We start from the raw sequence: 16,078 nt of genomic DNA on the forward strand, positions 1-16,078 counted from the left end.
GGCTGGTTATTTGGGGTGGAGGCGGGGTTATACCAGTGGGGTGGGGGGCTGGTCACACCGGAGGGCTGGTTACCTGCTGCCATTTGTGCCAGAGGACTCTGGGGCCCGGGGCCACGGGGGGTCCTCCAGCTGTGAGCCCCCCAGCCCCAAAGGCAGCACAACTGGGACTACGGCACCCGCCGCAGCAGCATTAAACCTGCAGCTGAACTGCCCCCACCCCTCTTGCTGCCCCCTCTCCGGCCTCCATCCAGCACCGCCCCACAGCAGTGCTGGGGGGGGCAGAGCTCAGGCCAGCGGGAGAAGAGCGCCTCCAAGGTGGGGGGCCAAGGGACCGCCCCGCCCCGCCCCTTTGCCTCCCCCAGGGAAATGCAGCTCTGCAGTCCCCGAGGCCTGTGGAACTCCCTGCCACAAGGCCCCAGCCGGGAGCGGAGCAGGCGCCAGGCCAGCCCCATAGCGAGCCTGTGGGGTGGGGAGCAGGGCCTGACCCCTCCCCCGGGCACCAGCCGCATCTCCCCACAGGACCCCGTGGCCAGTGAGCACCCAGGGGCTGGACTCTGGCAGCCGTGGGGCAGGAGGGGGCCCAGGCTGGTCCCAGCTCCCACCGGGGCTAGGCTGGGGAGGGGCATGATGCAGCCAGGAGCCCTTTGTGACCTCATAGCTGCCCCCCCGCCCGCCGGGCCCAGGCCTGGCCTCTCCCCACAGGCCCAGGGCAGCCCCCCAGGCCCAGCCATGGCCGACAGCGGGGCCTCGGTGCTGGACATCCGGGAGGCCGACGCCAGCTGGGCGCTGATCAAAGACAAGGTGGGGGCAGGGCGGGGGCCTAGGTCCTGCCTGCAGGGGAGTCCCCGGCCCAGCCCCAGGGTGCTCAGGGCGGGGGAGCCCTCGGGCTGGGCTCTGCAGAGCAGATGGGGCAGGCCCCAGAGCCAGCCGCATCCCGGCACTGGACAAGGGGCCATAGAACCAGCCCCCTCCCCAGAGCCAGCCGCATCCCGGCATTGGACAAGGGGCCATAGAACCAGCCCCGCCCCTCCCCAGAGCCAGCCGCATCCCGGCATTGGACAAGGGGCCATAGAACCAGCCCCCTCCCCAGAGCCAGCCGCATCCCGGCACTGGACAAGGGGCCATAGAACCAGCACCCTCCCTAGAGCCAGCCGCATCCCAGCATTGGACAAGGGGCCATAGAACCAGCCCCGCCCCTCCCCAGAGCCAGCCGCATCCCGGCACTGGACAAGGGGCCATAGAACCAGCCCCGCCCCTCCCCAGAGCCAGCCGCATCCCGGCACTGGACAAGGGGCCATAGAACCAGCCCCCTCCCCAGAGCCAGCCGCATCCCGGCACTGGACAAGGGGCCATAGAACCAGCCCCGCCCCTCCCCAGCACCAGCCCCGCCCCTCCCCAGAGCCAGCCGCATCCCGGCACTGGACAAGGGGCCATAGAACCAGCCCCCTCCCCAGAGCCAGCCGCATCCCGGCACTGGACAAGGGGCCATAGAACCAGCCCCGCCCCTCCCCAGAGCCAGCCGCATCCCGGCACTGGACAAGGGGCCATAGAACCAGCCCCCTCCCCAGAGCCAGCCGCATCCCAGCATTGGACAATGGGCCATAGAACCAGACCCGCCCCTCCCCAGAGCCAGCCGCATCCCGGCATTGGACAAGGGCCCATAGAACCAGCCCCGCCCCTCCCCAGAGCCAGCCGCATCCCAGCATTGGACAAGGGGCCATAGAACCAGCCCCCTCCCCAGAGCCAGCCGCATCCCGGCACTGGACAAGGGGCCATAGAACCAGCCCCGCCCCTCCCCAGAGCCAGCCGCATCCCGGCATTGGACAATGGGCCACAGAACCAGCCCCGCCCCTCCCCAGAGCCAGCCACATCCCGACACTAGACAAGGGGCCATAGAACCAGCCCTGCCCCTCCCCAGAGCCAGCCGCATCCCGGCACTGGACAAGGGGCCATAAACCAGCCCCCTCCCCAGAGCCAGCCGCATCCCGGCACTGGACAAGGGGCCATAGAACCAGCCCCCTCCCCAGAGCCAGCCGCATCCCGGCACTGGACAAGGGGCCATAGAACCAGCCCCCGCCCCTCCCCAGAGCCAGCCGCATCCCGGCATTGGACAAGGGGCCATAGAACCAGCCCCGCCCCTCCCCAGAGCCAGCCGCATCCCGGCATTGGACAAGGGGCCATAGAACCAGCCCCGCCCCTCCCCAGAGCCAGCCGCATCCCGGCACTGGACAAGGGGCCATAGAACCAGCCCCCGCCACTCCCCAGAGCCAGCCGCATCCCGGCACTGGACAAGAGGCCATAGAACCAGCCCCGCCCCTCCCCAGAGCCAGCCGCATCCCGGCATTGGACAAGGGGCCATAGAACCAGCCCCGCCCCTCCCCAGAGCCAGCCGCATCCCGGCACTGGACAAGGGGCCATAGAACCAGCCCCCGCCCCTCCCCAGAGCCAGCCGCATCCCAGCATTGGACAAGGGGCCATAGAACCAGCCCCGCCCCTCCCCAGAGCCAGCCGCATCCCGGCATTGGACAAGGGGCCATAGAACCAGCCCTGCCCCTCCCCAGAGCCAGCCGCATCCCAGCATTGGACAAGGGGCCATAGAACCAGCCCCCGCCCCTCCCCAGAGCCAGCCGCATCCCAGCATTGGACAAGGGGCCATAGAACCAGCCCCCGCCCCTCCCCAGAGCCAGCCGCATCCCGGCATTGGACAAGGGGCCATAGAACCAGCCCCCTCCCCAGAGCCAGCCGCATCCCAGCACTGGACAAGGGGCCATAGAACCAGCCCCGCCCCTCCCCAGAGCCAGCCGCATCCCGGCATTGGACAAGGGGCCATAGAACCAGCCCCGCCCCTTCCCAGAGCCAGCCGCATCCCGGCATTGGACAAGGGCCCATAGAACCAGCCCCCTCCCCAGAGCCAGCCGCATCCCAGCATTGGACAAGGGGCCATAGAACCAGCCCCGCCCCCTCCCCAGAGCCAGCCGCATCCCGGCATTGGACAAGGGGCCATAGAACCAGCCCCGCCCCCTCCCCAGAGCCAGCCGCATCCCGGCATTGGACAAGGGGCCATAGAACCAGCCCCCTCCCCAGAGCCAGCCGCATCCCAGCATTGGACAAGGGGCCATAGAACCAGCCCCTGCCCCTCCCCAGAGCCAGCCGCATCCCAGCATTGGACAATGGGCCATAGAACCAGCCCCCGCCCCTCCCCAGAGCCAGCCGCATCCCAGCATTGGACAAGGGGCCATAGAACCAGCCCCGCCCCTCCCCAGAGCCAGCCGCATCCCGGCATTGGACAAGGGCCCATAGAACCAGCCCCGCCCCTCCCCAGAGCCAGCCGCATCCCAGCATTGGACAAGGGGCCATAGAACCAGCCCCGCCCCTCCCCAGAGCCAGCCGCATCCCGGCATTGGACAAGGGGCCATAGAACCAGCCCTGCCCCTCCCCAGAGCCAGCCGCATCCCGGCATTGGACAAGGGGCCATAGAACCAGCCCCGCCCCTCCCCAGAGCCAGCCGCATCCCAGCATTGGACAAGGGGCCATAGAACCAGACCCGCCCCTCCCCGGAGCCAGCCGCATCCCAGCACTGAACAAGGGGCCATAGAACCAGCCCCCTCCCCAGGGCCAGCCGCATCCCGGCATTGGACAAGGGGCCATAGAACCAGACCCGCCCCTCCCCAGAGCCAGCCGCATCCCAGCATTGGACAAGGGGCCATAGAACCAGCCCCGCCCCTCCCCAGAGCCAGCCGCATCCCAGCATTGGACAAGGGGCCATAGAACCAGCCCCGCCCCTCCCCAGAGCCAGCCGCATCCCGGCATTGGACAAGGGGCCATAGAACCAGACCCGCCCCTCCCCGGAGCCAGCCGCATCCCGGCACTGGACAAGGGGCCATAGAACCAGCCCCGCCCCTCCCCAGAGCCAGCCGCATCCCGGCACTGGACAAGGGGCCATAGAACTAGCCCCGCCCCTCCCCAGAGCCAGCCGCATCCCGGCACTGGACAAGGGGCCATAGAACCAGCCCCCGCCCCTCCCCAGAGCCAGCTGCATCCCGGCACTGGACAAGGGGCCATAGAACCAGCCCCGCCCCTCCCCAGAGCCAGCCGCATCCCGGCACTGGACAAGGGGCCATAGAACCAGACCCGCCCCTCCCCAGAGCCAGCCGCATCCCGGCACTGGACAAGGGGCCATAGAACCAGCCCCGCCCCTCCCCAGAGCCAGCCGCATCCCGGCATTGGACAAGGGGCCATAGAACCAGCCCCGCCCCTCCCCAGAGCCAGCCGCATCCCGGCATTGGACAAGGGGCCATAGAACCAGCCCCCTCCCCAGAGCCAGCCGCATCCCGGCACTGGACAAGGGGCCATAGAACCAGCCCCGCCCCTCCCCAGAGCCAGCCGCATCCCGGCATTGGACAAGGGGCCATAGAACCAGCCCCGCCCCTCCCCAGAGCCAGCCGCATCCTGGCATTGGACAAGGGGCCATAGAACCAGACCCGCCCCTCCCCAGAGCCAGCCGCATCCCGGCATTGGACAAGGGGCCATAGAACCAGCCCCGCCCCTCCCCAGAGCCAGCCGCATCCCGGCATTGGACAAGGGGCCATAGAACCAGCCCCCGCCCCTCCCCAGAGCCAGCCGCATCCTGGCATTGGACAAGGGGCCATAGAACCAGCCCCCTCCCCAGAGCCAGCCGCATCCCGGCATTGGACAAGGGGCCATAGAACCAGCCCCGCCCCTCCCCAGAGCCAGCCGCATCCCGGCATTGGACAAGGGGCCATAGAACCAGCCCCGCCCCTCCCCAGAGCCAGCCGCATCCCGGCACTGGACAAGGGGCCATAGAACCAGCCCCGCCCCTCCCCAGAGCCAGCCGCATCCCGGCATTGGACAAGGGGCCATAGAACCAGACCCGGCTCTCCCCATAACCAGCCCCCATCCCGCCCCAGAGCCAGCCGCATCTCAGCGCCAGGCTGGGGTCCCAGGTCAGCCAGTCCTGCTCCCGGCCCGCCCCAGAAGGGCCGCATGGGCCCACGTGGCCGAGGGGCTCCGGTGCCAGCCCGCCCCTGCCGACGGCTCGCTCCCTCCCTCCCGCAGGTGGTGGAGGAGCGCTTCGGGCCGGCCGTGGTGCCCGTGCCCTTCCTGGAGGACGCGGCGGCCTACGACCTGCTGAGCGTGCTGGTGCGGCGGCCGGGCGGGGCGCGGAGGCTGCTGGGGCGGGCGCGGCCCCTGGTGCCGGTGGGCGCGCTGCCGGAGCTGGCGCAGCGGGGGCCGGAGGCGGCCGAGCTGGAGCGCTGCACGCGGGAGTACGGCGCCCAGGCGGGCGGCGAGCTGCGCTACGAGGAGACGCGGCTGCTGGGGGGCGCCCCGGCCCACATCCGCCTGCAGCTGGCCGGCGTGCACAAGCGGGTGGCCTTCCTGGGGCTGCGGCCCGGCCAGGTGGCCCTGCGCCCCGACCTGCCCTGGCTCCGGGCCCGGCGCAGCCTCTACCTCATCCACGAGGTCGTCTACTGCTCCGGCCTGGCGCTGGCCCTGAGCCAGGGGCCTGCCCCCCGCCTCCTGCGCCTGCCAGGGCCCCGCCCCGTCGCCTTCGCCTGCCTCCGGTTCCTCCTCGGCCCCCGCGGCCTCCTGGGCCCCCAGAAACCCCTGGGGCGCGTCCTGCCCCCCCGGGCGGCCTGGGTCAAGCTGGCGTCGCTGGAGCTCCCTGCCCCACCACCGCCCCCCGAGAGCCAGGCTGCCCCCAAGGGCCGGAGCCTCTTCCGCGGGACCGCCCGGGCAGGTAGGGCAGGGCGCTGGGAGCCGGGGGCCACGGGGCCGTGAGCCATTGGCATGGGGGGGGCTGGGCCATAGACATGGGGAACACGGCAGGCATGGGGGGCTGGGCCATAGACACAGGGGGCCGGGGGGGCTGGGCCATTGACACGGGGGGTCCAGGGGGCCCGGGGGGCGGGGGGGCTGGGCCATAGACACGGGGGGTCCAGGGGGCGGGGGGGCTGGGCCATTGACACGGGGGGTCCAGGGGGCGGGGGGGCTGGGCCATAGACACGGGGGGTCCAGGGGGCGGGGGGGCTGGGCCATTGACACGGGGGGGCCCGGGGGGCTGGGGGGCTGGTCCATAGACACAGGGGGTCCGGGGGGCGGGGGGGCTGGGCCATTGACACGGGGGCCCGGGGGGCTGGGGGGCTGGTCCATAGACACGGGGGGTCCGGGGGGTGGGGGGGGCTGGGCCATTGACACGGGGGCCCGGGGGGCGGGGGGGGGGGCTGGGCCATTGACATGGGGGGCCCGGGGGGGCTGGGCCATTGACACGGGGGCCCGGGGGGCGGGGGGGGCTGGGCCATTGACATGGGTGGTCCGGGGGGGCTGGGCCATTGACACGGGGGCCCGGGGGGCGGGGGGGGCTGGGCCATTGACATGGGTGGTCCGGTGGGGCTGGGCCATTGACACGGGGGCCCGGGGGGCGGGGGGGGCTGGGCCATTGACACGGGGGGTCCGGGGGGGCTGGGCCATTGACACGGGGGCCCGGGGGCCTGGGGTACCGCAGGGCAGCCCCTGCCCGCCCAGAGCCCTGCAGCGCCGGCCCCTCTGCGCCCCCAGGGAAGTGGCCGTTCTCCAGGCGGGCCCAGCGCGACGCCCCCCGGCGCGGGGACCCCGACCGGCACTGCCTGTCCCTGCCCCTGCTGCAGGGCGCCACCGACTCCGACAGCGACGGCTGAGCGGCCCCGGGCCTGGCCCCCAACACGGAGCAGCACTGAGCCCTGCGTGTGTGTCCTGGGTCGCGTCCCCCCCGCCGGCCCCTCCTCCTGGGGGGCACGTTCAGAGACACCCCCGGGACCCGCCATGGGGGCTTGGGACACGGGACCAAAGCTCGCCCACAATGGAAACAGGATCAGCTGACTGCACCCCCCAGCCTGCACCCCCGTCCCTGCGCCCCCATCCCTGCGCCCCCATCCCTGCACCCCCCATCCCTGCACCCCCATCCCTGCACCCCCATCCCTGCACCCCCAGCCCCCCATCCCTGCACCCCCCAGCCTGCGCCCCCATCCCTGCCCCCCACCCCACAGCCTGCACCCCCATCCCTGCCCCCCATCCCTGCACCCCCAGCCTGCACCCCCGTCCCTGCGCCCCCATCCCTGCGCCCCCACCCCCCCCAGCCTGCACCCCCATCCCTGCGCCCCCATCCCTGCACCCCCAGCCTGTGCCCCCCATCCCTGCACCCCCCATCCCTGCACCCCCATCCCTGCACCCCCCAGCCTGCGCCCCCATCCCTGCCCCCCATCCCTGCACCCCCAGCCTGCCCCCATCCCTGCACCCCCCAGCCTGCACCCCCCCCCATCCCTGCACCCCCCAGCCTGCGCCCCCATCCCTGCACCCCCATCCCTGCACCCCCATCCCTGCACCCCCCCCCCAGCCTGCACCCCCCCCTGCCCCCCATCCCTGCACCCCCCAGCCTGCGCCCCCATCCCTGCACCCCCATCCCTGCACCCCCCCCCATCCCTGCGCCCCCATCCCTGCACCCCCATCCCTGCACCCCCATCCCTGCACCCCCATCCCTGCACCCCCCAGCCTGCGCCCCCATCCCTGCGCCCCCATCCCTGCACCCCCCAGCCTGTGCCCCCCATCCCTGCGCCCCCATCCCTGCACCCCCAGCCTGCGCCCCCATCCCTGTGCCCCCATCCCTGCACCCCCCAACCTGCGCCCCATCCCTGCACCCCCAGCCTGTGCCCCCGATCCCTGCGCCCCCATCCCTGCACCCCCAGCCTGCGCCCCCCATCCCTGTTCCCCCATCCCTGCATCCCCCCAGCCTGCGCCCCATCCCTGCACCCCCCAGCCTGTGCCCCCCATCCCTGCGCCCCCATCCCTGTGCCCCATCCCTGCACCCCCCAGCCTGCGCCCCAGCCTGTGCCCCCCCATCCCTGTGCCCCCATTCCTGCACCCCCAGCCTGCGCCCCCATCCCTGCGCCCCCCATCCCTGCACCCCCATCCCCGCACCCCCATCCCTGCACCCCCCAGCCTGCGCCCCCATCCCTGTGCCCCCAGCCTGTGCCCCCCATCCCTGCACCCCCCAGCCTGCGCCCCCCAGCCCTGCGCCCCCATCCCTGCACCCCCCAGCCTGCACCCCCAGCCTGCACCCCCATCCCTGTGCCCCCCATCCCTGCGCCCCCATCCCTGTGCCCCCCAGCCTGCGCCCCCCCATCCCTGCACCCCCATCCCTGCGCCTCCATCCCTGCACCCCCCAGCCTGCGCCCCCATCCCTGCACCCCCCATCCCTGCACCCCCCAGCCTGCGCCCCATCCCTGCACCCCCCATCCCTGCACCCCCATCCCTGCGCCCTGCCCAGACTCCCCTCCCCTCCCCGCTGGGGGCCCTGTCCCCCGCCCCAGGACATGAGCTGGGTGCATGGGGGCCTGTCCCGCCGGGGATTAGCTGCTTGTGGCAGGCGGGGCCGCAAGGGGCAGAGAACCCAGGAGCCCCCCCGGGGCGGGCAGGCCGGGGGCAGGCGGCGCAGGGACTGTGGGCTGGGGCCCCTGGGCTGGGCAGCCCCCTCGCCCCAGCCGGCCCCCTCCGGGCCCACCAGCGCCACGCTCTGCCCCCTCCCGGCCGCGCTGCCTGCCTGCTCCTGCTTCCACTGCCCCGCCCCCCAGGCCCCCAGGCCAGAGCTGCCCACCCAGCACCACCCGCCCTATGGGGCTCCCCAGGGCCTGGGAGATGCTGACCCGTCTGGGTCCATGTGTGGAGAAATGGAAGGCGGTGTGCCTCAGTTTCCCCTCTGGCCCAGGAAGCAGGAGGCACCGGCAGCTCCCTGAACACGGAGCAATATCCGGCCTTGCCCCAGCTCCTGTGGGGATGGGCAGCCCCAGGGGAGGGGCCCAGCTGAGCCCAGGCTGCCTGCGCTGCGAGCTGGACCCGAGAGTGCCGGGGTGGCTGGGTGCCCCGCGCCCGCTGGCAGGGGGCGCTGCGGGGCCGGGCCCAGCCCTGGACAGGCCACAGCAAGCGGGGCGGCGGTGTCCCAGCCGGGGTGGGGCTGGCTGTCTCATGGGGGGAGGGGTCATCTCACGGTGGGGGGTGTCACACGCAGGGGCCACATGGCCCAGCCTGCAGGAGAAGCAGGGCGGGGGGCAGGATGCAGCCGGGATCAGCCCCACGATGTCCGGCCCTGCTAGTCCTAGGTGGAGGGATCATAATGCCATCAGGGAGGGACAGCCCATGGGGCAGAGTTCAGGGGCAGCCCGTAGGGGAGAGGTGGCCCCTAGGGTGGGCCGTGAGATGGCCTGCGGGCCGAGGGGGCCTGTGGGGGAGAGGTGGCCCATAGGGCGGTCCATGGGGCAGGGGCGGCCTGTGGGGGAGAGGTGGCCCGTAGGGTGGTCCGTGGGGCAGGGGCGGCCCGTGGGGGAGAGGCAGCCCGTGGGGCGGTCCATGGGGCGGCCCGTGGGGGAGACGTGGCCTGTGGGGCGGTCCATGGGGCGGGCCGTGGGGGAGAGGCAGCCCGTGGGGCGGTCCATGGGGCGGCCCGTGGGGGAGACGTGGCCTGTGGGGCGGTCCATGGGGCGGCCCGTGGGGGAGAGGCGGCCCGTGGGGCGGTCCATGGGGCGGGCCGTGGGGGAGAGGCAGCCCGTGGGGCGGTCCATGGGGCGGGCCGTGGGGGAGAGGCAGCCCGTGGGGCGGTCCGTGGGGCGGGCCGTGGGGGAGAGGCGGCCCGTGGGGCGGCCCGTGGGGCGGTCCCTGAGGGAGAGGCGGCCCGTGGGGCGGTCCCTGGGGCGGGCCGTGGGGCAGGGAGCAGGGGCGGGCCCCGCACACACAGGCCAGGCGGAGGACACACACTCTCCTTTATACACAGCCCCCCAATAAATAAGGTCCGCACCCCTCAGGGCTCGGGCGCCAGCAGGAAGGGCGAGGCCACGGCGTGGGCCTGCGCGGTGGCCGCCAGCTCCTTGAGGAACTCGCTGAAGATGACGGCGCAGTAGACGGCGTTGCGCACCCGCAGGGCCTCGCTCTGCTTCTCGGCCGGCCCCTCCCGCGCCTGCTGCAGGGCCTGCTGGGCCGCCTGTCGCGCCCGCGTGGGGCTGTTGGCGTGCCGCAGGATCAGCTCCCCGATGGACGGCTTGCGGCTCCTCACTGGGGGCAGAGAGCGGGGTTAGGGGCTCGGGCGCCTCGGTTTCCCCACGCGCTGCAGGGAAAGGGGCCTGGGCCGAGCCCGGTGGCAGGACCCGGGGCGCCCGTGGCCAGCCCAGCCCTACCCAGCGCCATGCGGCCGAGCCCGGTGGCAGGACCCAGGGGCGCCCGTGGCCAGCCCAGCCCTACCCAGCACCATGCGGCCGAGCCCGGTGGCAGGACCCAGGGGCGCCCGTCGCCAGCCCAGCCCAGCCCTACCCAGCGCCATGCGGCCGAGCCCGGCGGCAGGACCCAGGGGCGCCCGTGGCCAGCCCAGCCCAGCCCTACCCAGCGCCATGCGGCCGAGCCCGGCGGCAGGACCCAGGGGCGCCCGTCGCCAGCCCAGCCCTACCCAGCGTCTCCGAGCGGCGCAGGCCTGGCGTCGCGTGCGGGGCGTCCGCCCAGTCCAGCTGGCTGCGGGCGAGCAGGAACTTCCGGGCCTTGAAGAGCAGGGCAGGGAAGTCGTCCTGCGAGGCGGCGAAGGTCTCGATCTTGTTCTTCACGGAGCCCAGGACCTGCAAGGGAGGCAACGCCGCAGGGCTCAGGCCGGGGAGGGGCGGGCGCCTGGGGGCTCAGAGCTCAGGCCAGGGAGGGGTGGGCGTCTGGGTCTCAGGCTGGGGAGAGGCGGGCGTCTGGGGGCTCAGAGCTCAGGCCAGGGAGGGGCAGGCGTCTGGGGCTCAGGCCAGGGAGGGGCGGGCATCTGGGTCTCAGGCTGGGGAGAGGCGGGCGTCTAGGGGCTCAGAGCTCAGGCCAGGGAGGGGCAGGCGTCTGGGGCTCAGGCCGGGGAGGGGCAGGCGTCTGGGGCTCAGGCTGGGGAGAGGCGGGCGTCTGGGGGCTCAGAGCTCAGGCCAGGGAGGGGCAGGCGTCTGGGGGCTCAGAGCTCAGGCCAGGGAGGGGCAGGCGTCTGGGGCTCAGGCCAGGGAGGGGCAGGCGTCTGGGGCTCAGGCCGGGGAGGGGCAGGCGTCTGGGGCTCAGGCCGGGGAGGGGCAGGCGTCTGGGTCTCAGGCCAGGGAGGGGCAGGCGTCTGGGGCTCAGGCTGGGGAGGGGCAGGCGTCTGGGGCTCAGGCTGGGGAGGGGCAGGCGTCTGGGTCTCAGGCTGGGGAGGGGCAGGCGTCTGGGTCTCAGGCCAGGGAGGGGCAGGCGTCTGGGGCTCAGGCTGGGGAGGGGCAGGCGTCTGGGTCTCAGGCTGGGGAGGGGCAGGCGTCTGGGTCTCAGGCCGGGGAGGGGCAGGCGTCTGGGTCTCAGGCCAGGGAGGGGCAGGCGTCTGGGGGCTCAGAGCTCAGGCCAGGGAGGGGCAGGCGTCTGGGTCTCAGGCCAGGGAGGGGCGGGCGTCTGGGGGCTCAGAGCTCAGGCCAGGGAGGGGCAGGCGTCTGGGTCTCAGGCCAGGGAGGGGCGGGCGTCTGGGGGCTCAGAGCTCAGGCCAGGGAGGGGCGGGCGTCTGGGTCTCAGGCCAGGGAGGGGCGGGCGCCTGGGGGCTCAGAGCTCAGGCCAGGGAGGGGCGGGCGTCTGGGGGCTCAGAGCTCAGGCCAGGGAGGGGCGGGCGTCTGGGGCTCAGGCCGGGGAGGGGCGGGCGTCTGGGGGCTCAGAGCTCAGGCCAGGGAGGGGCGGGCGTCTGGGTCTCAGGCTGGGGAGGGGCGGGCGTCTGGGGGCTCAGAGCTCAGGCCAGGGAGGGGCGGGCGTCTGGGTCTCAGGCTGGGGAGGGGCGGGCGTCTGGGGGCTCAGAGCTCAGGCCAGGGAGGGGCAGGCGTCTGGGGCTCAGGCCGGGGAGGGGCGGGCGCCTGGGGGCTCAGAGCTCAGGCCAGGGAGGGGCGGGCGTCTGGGGGCTCAGAGCTCAGGCCAGGGAGGGGCGGGCGTCTGGGGGCTCAGAGCTCAGGCCAGGGAGGGGCGGGCGCCTGGGGGCTCAGAGCTCAGGCCAGGGAGGGGCGGGCGTCTGGGGCTCAGGCCGGGGAGGGGCGGGCGCCTGGGGGCTCAGAGCTCAGGCCAGGGAGGGGCGGGCGTCTGGGGGCTCAGAGCTCAGGCCAGGGAGGGGCGGGCGCCTGGGGGCTCAGAGCTCAGGCCAGGGAGGGGCGGGCGTCTGGGGGCTCAGAGCTCAGGCCAGGGAGGGGCGGGCGTCTGGGGGCTCAGAGCTCAGGCCAGGGAGGGGCGGGCGTCTGGGTCTCAGGCTGGGGAGGGGCAGGCGTCTGGGTCTCAGGCCGGGGAGGGGCAGGCGTCTGGGTCTCAGGCCAGGGAGGGGCAGGCGTCTGGGGGCTCAGAGCTCAGGCCAGGGAGGGGCAGGCGTCTGGGTCTCAGGCCAGGGAGGGGCGGGCGTCTGGGGGCTCAGAGCTCAGGCCAGGGAGGGGCAGGCGTCTGGGTCTCAGGCCAGGGAGGGGCGGGCGTCTGGGTCTCAGGCCAGGGAGGGGCAGGCGTCTGGGTCTCAGGCCAGGGAGGGGCAGGCGTCTGGGTCTCAGGCCAGGGAGGGGCGGGCGTCTGGGTCTCAGGCCAGGGAGGGGCGGGCGCCTGGGGGCTCAGAGCTCAGGCCAGGGAGGGGCGGGCGTCTGGGTCTCAGGCCAGGGAGGGGCGGGCGCCTGGGGGCTCAGAGCTCAGGCCAGGGAGGGGCGGGCGTCTGGGTCTCAGGCCAGGGAGGGGCGGGCGTCTGGGGGCTCAGAGCTCAGGCCAGGGAGGGGCGGGCGTCTGGGGCTCAGGCTGGGGAGGGGCGGGCGTCTGGGGGCTCAGAGCTCAGGCCAGGGAGGGGCGGGCGCCTGGGGGCTCAGAGCTCAGGCCAGGGAGGGGCGGGCGTCTGGGTCTCAGGCCAGGGAGGGGCGGGCGTCTGGGGGCTCAGAGCTCAGGCCAGGGAGGGGCGGGCGTCTGGGTCTCAGGCCAGGGAGGGGCGGGCGTCTGGGGGCTCAGAGCTCAGGCCAGGGAGGGGCGGGCGTCTGGGTCTCAGGCCAGGGAGGGGCGGGCGTCTGGGGGCTCAGAGCTCAGGCCGGGGAGGGGCAGGCGTCTGGGTCTCAGGCCAGGGAGGGGCGGGCGCCTGGGGCTCAGGCCGGGAAGGGGCGGGCGTCTGGGGCTCAGGCCGGGGAGGGGCGGGCGCCTGGGGGCTCAGAGCTCAGGCCGGGGGGGCGGGCGCCTAGGGGGCAGGCCGGGGGGGCGGGTGCCTGGTGCCCCAGGGCTCGGGGCTGGGGTCCGGCACGGCAGGGCACAGGGGACGCCTTGCCCCGGACGGCTAGAGCCCGGGGGCGATGCCTGGCCACGAGGCTGCCCCCCCCAGGTGTGGCCGGCCCCTACCTGGAGCAGGGACTTGATGCTGGGCTGGAAGACCATGTTGGTGTTGAGCAGGAAGGAGCGGAGCAGCGGCTGGGGGTAGCAGGCCAGCCGGGCCACCAGCCCCGTCAGCAGCACGTTCACGTACAGCGAGTTGTGCAGCATGTTCTCCAGCTTGGCAAACAGCACGGCCACGAAGGGACCTGCCAGCACGGCTCCGAGTCAGGGGCTGCCCGGCTCCGCCCCTGCCCTGCCCGGCTCCGCCCCTGCCCTGCCCGGCTCCGCCCCCGCCCTGCCCGGCTCCGCCCCTGCCCTGCCCGGCTCCACCCCCGCCCTGCCCGGCTCCGCCCCTGCCCTGCCCGGCTCCGCCCCCGCCCTGCCCGGCTCCGCCCCCGCCCTGCCCGGCTCCGCCCCTGCCCTGCCCGGCTCCACCCCCGCCCTGCCCGGCTCCGCCCCTGCCCTGCCCGGCTCCGCCCCTGCCCTGCCCGGCTCCGCCCCTGCCCTGCCCAGCTCCGGCCCCGCCCTGCCCAGACCCGCCCTGCACCTGCCAACCCCCTGCCCAGACCCACCCTGCCCTGCCCAGACCCGCCCTGCACCTGCCAACCCCCTGCCCAGACCCACCCTGCCCTGCCCAGACCCGCCCTGCGCCTGCCAACGCCCTGCCCAGACCCGCCCTGCGCCTGCCAACGCCCTGCCCAGACCCGCCCTGCACCTGCCAACGCCCTGCCCAGACCCGCCCTGCACCTGCCCACTCCCTGTGCCATGGTACTGAATTTGAGGGCAGTACCCAGATCACTGCTGCACCCATGGGGGGGTGCTGGCCCCAAAAATGGTATAAAGGGGCCATGTGGGGTGTTGAATAGGAGCTCACTGTCTGCTGATCCCGTGTACGCTAGTCATGTGAGTGTCTAATGTCTGTGTGTGTGGGTAGGAATCTGTAATCTGTGTGGAGACTGAATATTTCCCTGCATGTGGTTGAGCAGTGGGCAGGGCCCGGCCTGTGGACATGCTAATCAGCGAGGCCTTGTGGGACAATGGCTCTCGATGGGCCAAGGACACACCTGGGGAAAGGTGGCCGACACCTGAGGGCTGCCAGCAGGGGACACAGGGATGGGCCGCTGGCCAGGTGACCTGCTGCAGCCAAGAGACCAGGGATCTGTGGCTGGTTTCTTGGAACCGGACAGAATTTGTTCGGGGTAGGTGGGATTGGGTGCTAGGACCCCCCACCTGTGTATAGGCCCGGGGCCATCTGGGGCACGGATATTGCTGGGGTGTCAGAGGGGTTTTGCTCGGGAGGCTTCAGGCAGGCTGCTGAAGCGCTCTGTGGGACTGGTTTGTGGCCTGTGTGGAGAGGTCACCAGTCTGGGGGCTGTAAGGAGCCCCGGATTCGAGCAATTCACCCTGAGCGGACGCCCTCAGCTGTGCCCAGACACGGCCCGGTCCGTCACTGTGGCATAGCCGGGTGCCACGTTCCTGGGGGTTCAGGGGAGCAGGCGGGTCCCGGGGCACACACCGGGGGGGGGCTGGCCCGGCCGGGTGCCACGTTCCTGGGGGTTCGGGGAAGCAGGCGGGTCCCGGGGCACACACTGGGGGGGGCTGGCCCGGCCGGGTGCTGCGTTCCTGGGGGTTCGGGGGAGCAGGTGGGTCCCGGGGCACACACTGGGGGGGGCTGGCCCGGCCGGGTGCCGCGTTCCTGGGGGTTTGGGAGAGCAGGCGGGTCCCGGGGCACACACTGGGGGGGGGGCTGGCCCGGCCGGGTGCTGCGTTCCTGGAGGTTCGGGGGAGCAGGCGGGTCCCGGGACACACACTGGGGGGGGCTGGCCGGGCCGGGTGCCGCGTTCCTGGGGGTTCGGGGGAGCAGGCGGGTCCCGGGGCACACACTGGGGGGGGCTGGCCGGGCCGGGTGCCGCGTTCCTGGGGGTTCGGGGAAGCAGGCGGGTCCCGGGGCACACCCAGCGGGGGGCTGGCCCGGCCGGGTGCTGCGTTCCTGGGGGTTCGGGGGAGCAGGCGGGTCCCGGGGCACACACCGGGGGGGGCTGGCCCGGCCGGGTGCCGCGTTCCTGGGGGTTCGGGGGAGCAGGCGGGCCCCGGGGCACACACTGGGGGGGGCTGGCCGGGCCGGGTGCCGCGTTCCTGGGGGTTCGGGGGAGCAGGCGGGTCCCGGGGCACACACTGGGGGGGGCTGGCCCGGCCGGGTGCCGCGTTCCTGGGGGTTCGGGGGAGCAGGCGGGTCCCGGGGCACACCCAGCGGGGGGCTGGCCCGGCCGGGTGCCGCGTTCCTGGGGGTTCGGGGGAGCAGGCGGGTCCCGGGGCACACACTGGGGGGGGCTGGCCCGGCCGGGTGCCGCGTTCCTGGGGGTTCGGGGGAGCAGGCGGGTCCCGGGGCACACACTGGGGGGGGCTGGCCCGGCCGGGTGCCGCGTTCCTGGGGGTTCGGGGGAGCAGGCGGGTCCCGGGGCACACACGGGGGGGGGGGCTGGCCCGGCCGGGTGCCGCGTTCCTGGGGGTTCGGGGGAGCAGGCAGGTCCCGGGGCACACACTGGGGGGGGCTGGCTGGGCCGGGTGCCACGTTCCTGGGGGTTCGGGGGAGCAGGCAGGTCCCGGGGCACACACTGGGGGGGGCTGGCCGGGCCGGGTGCCGCGTTCCTGGGGGTTCGGGGGAGCAGGCGGGTCCCGGGGCACACACTGGGGGGGGCTGGCCCGGCCG

At 74.0% G+C, this 16,078-nt stretch overlaps 2 protein-coding genes across 2 annotated transcripts in view; one reads left to right on the forward strand and one right to left on the reverse strand.

Annotated features, from left to right (window-relative positions):
- Nucleotides 1-676: 676 nt before the first annotated feature.
- Nucleotides 677-6,695, forward strand: C1H11orf42 (chromosome 1 C11orf42 homolog). Its single transcript, XM_075919727.2, has 3 exons — nucleotides 677-801; nucleotides 5,077-5,758; nucleotides 6,577-6,695. The coding sequence occupies exons 1-3, from the start codon at nucleotides 730-732 to the stop codon at nucleotides 6,693-6,695; spliced, it is 873 nt and encodes a 290-aa protein (XP_075775842.1). The 5' UTR covers nucleotides 677-729.
- Nucleotides 6,696-9,789: 3,094 nt separating this feature from the next.
- FHIP1B (FHF complex subunit HOOK interacting protein 1B) overlaps nucleotides 9,790-16,078 on the reverse strand; it is a 38,601-nt gene continuing 32,312 nt past the window's right edge. Inside the window, 3 exon segments of the mRNA XM_089775842.1 lie at nucleotides 9,790-10,095; nucleotides 10,484-10,646; nucleotides 13,396-13,574. Of these exon segments, the coding sequence (XP_089631968.1) occupies nucleotides 9,845-10,095; nucleotides 10,484-10,646; nucleotides 13,396-13,574 (593 nt within the window). The 3' untranslated portion in view covers nucleotides 9,790-9,844.

This window comes from Pelodiscus sinensis, chromosome 1 (genome assembly GCF_052426305.1).
Source record: "Pelodiscus sinensis isolate ZL-2025 chromosome 1, ASM5242630v1, whole genome shotgun sequence".
In the NCBI taxonomy this organism is placed as follows: domain Eukaryota; kingdom Metazoa; phylum Chordata; order Testudines; family Trionychidae; genus Pelodiscus; species Pelodiscus sinensis.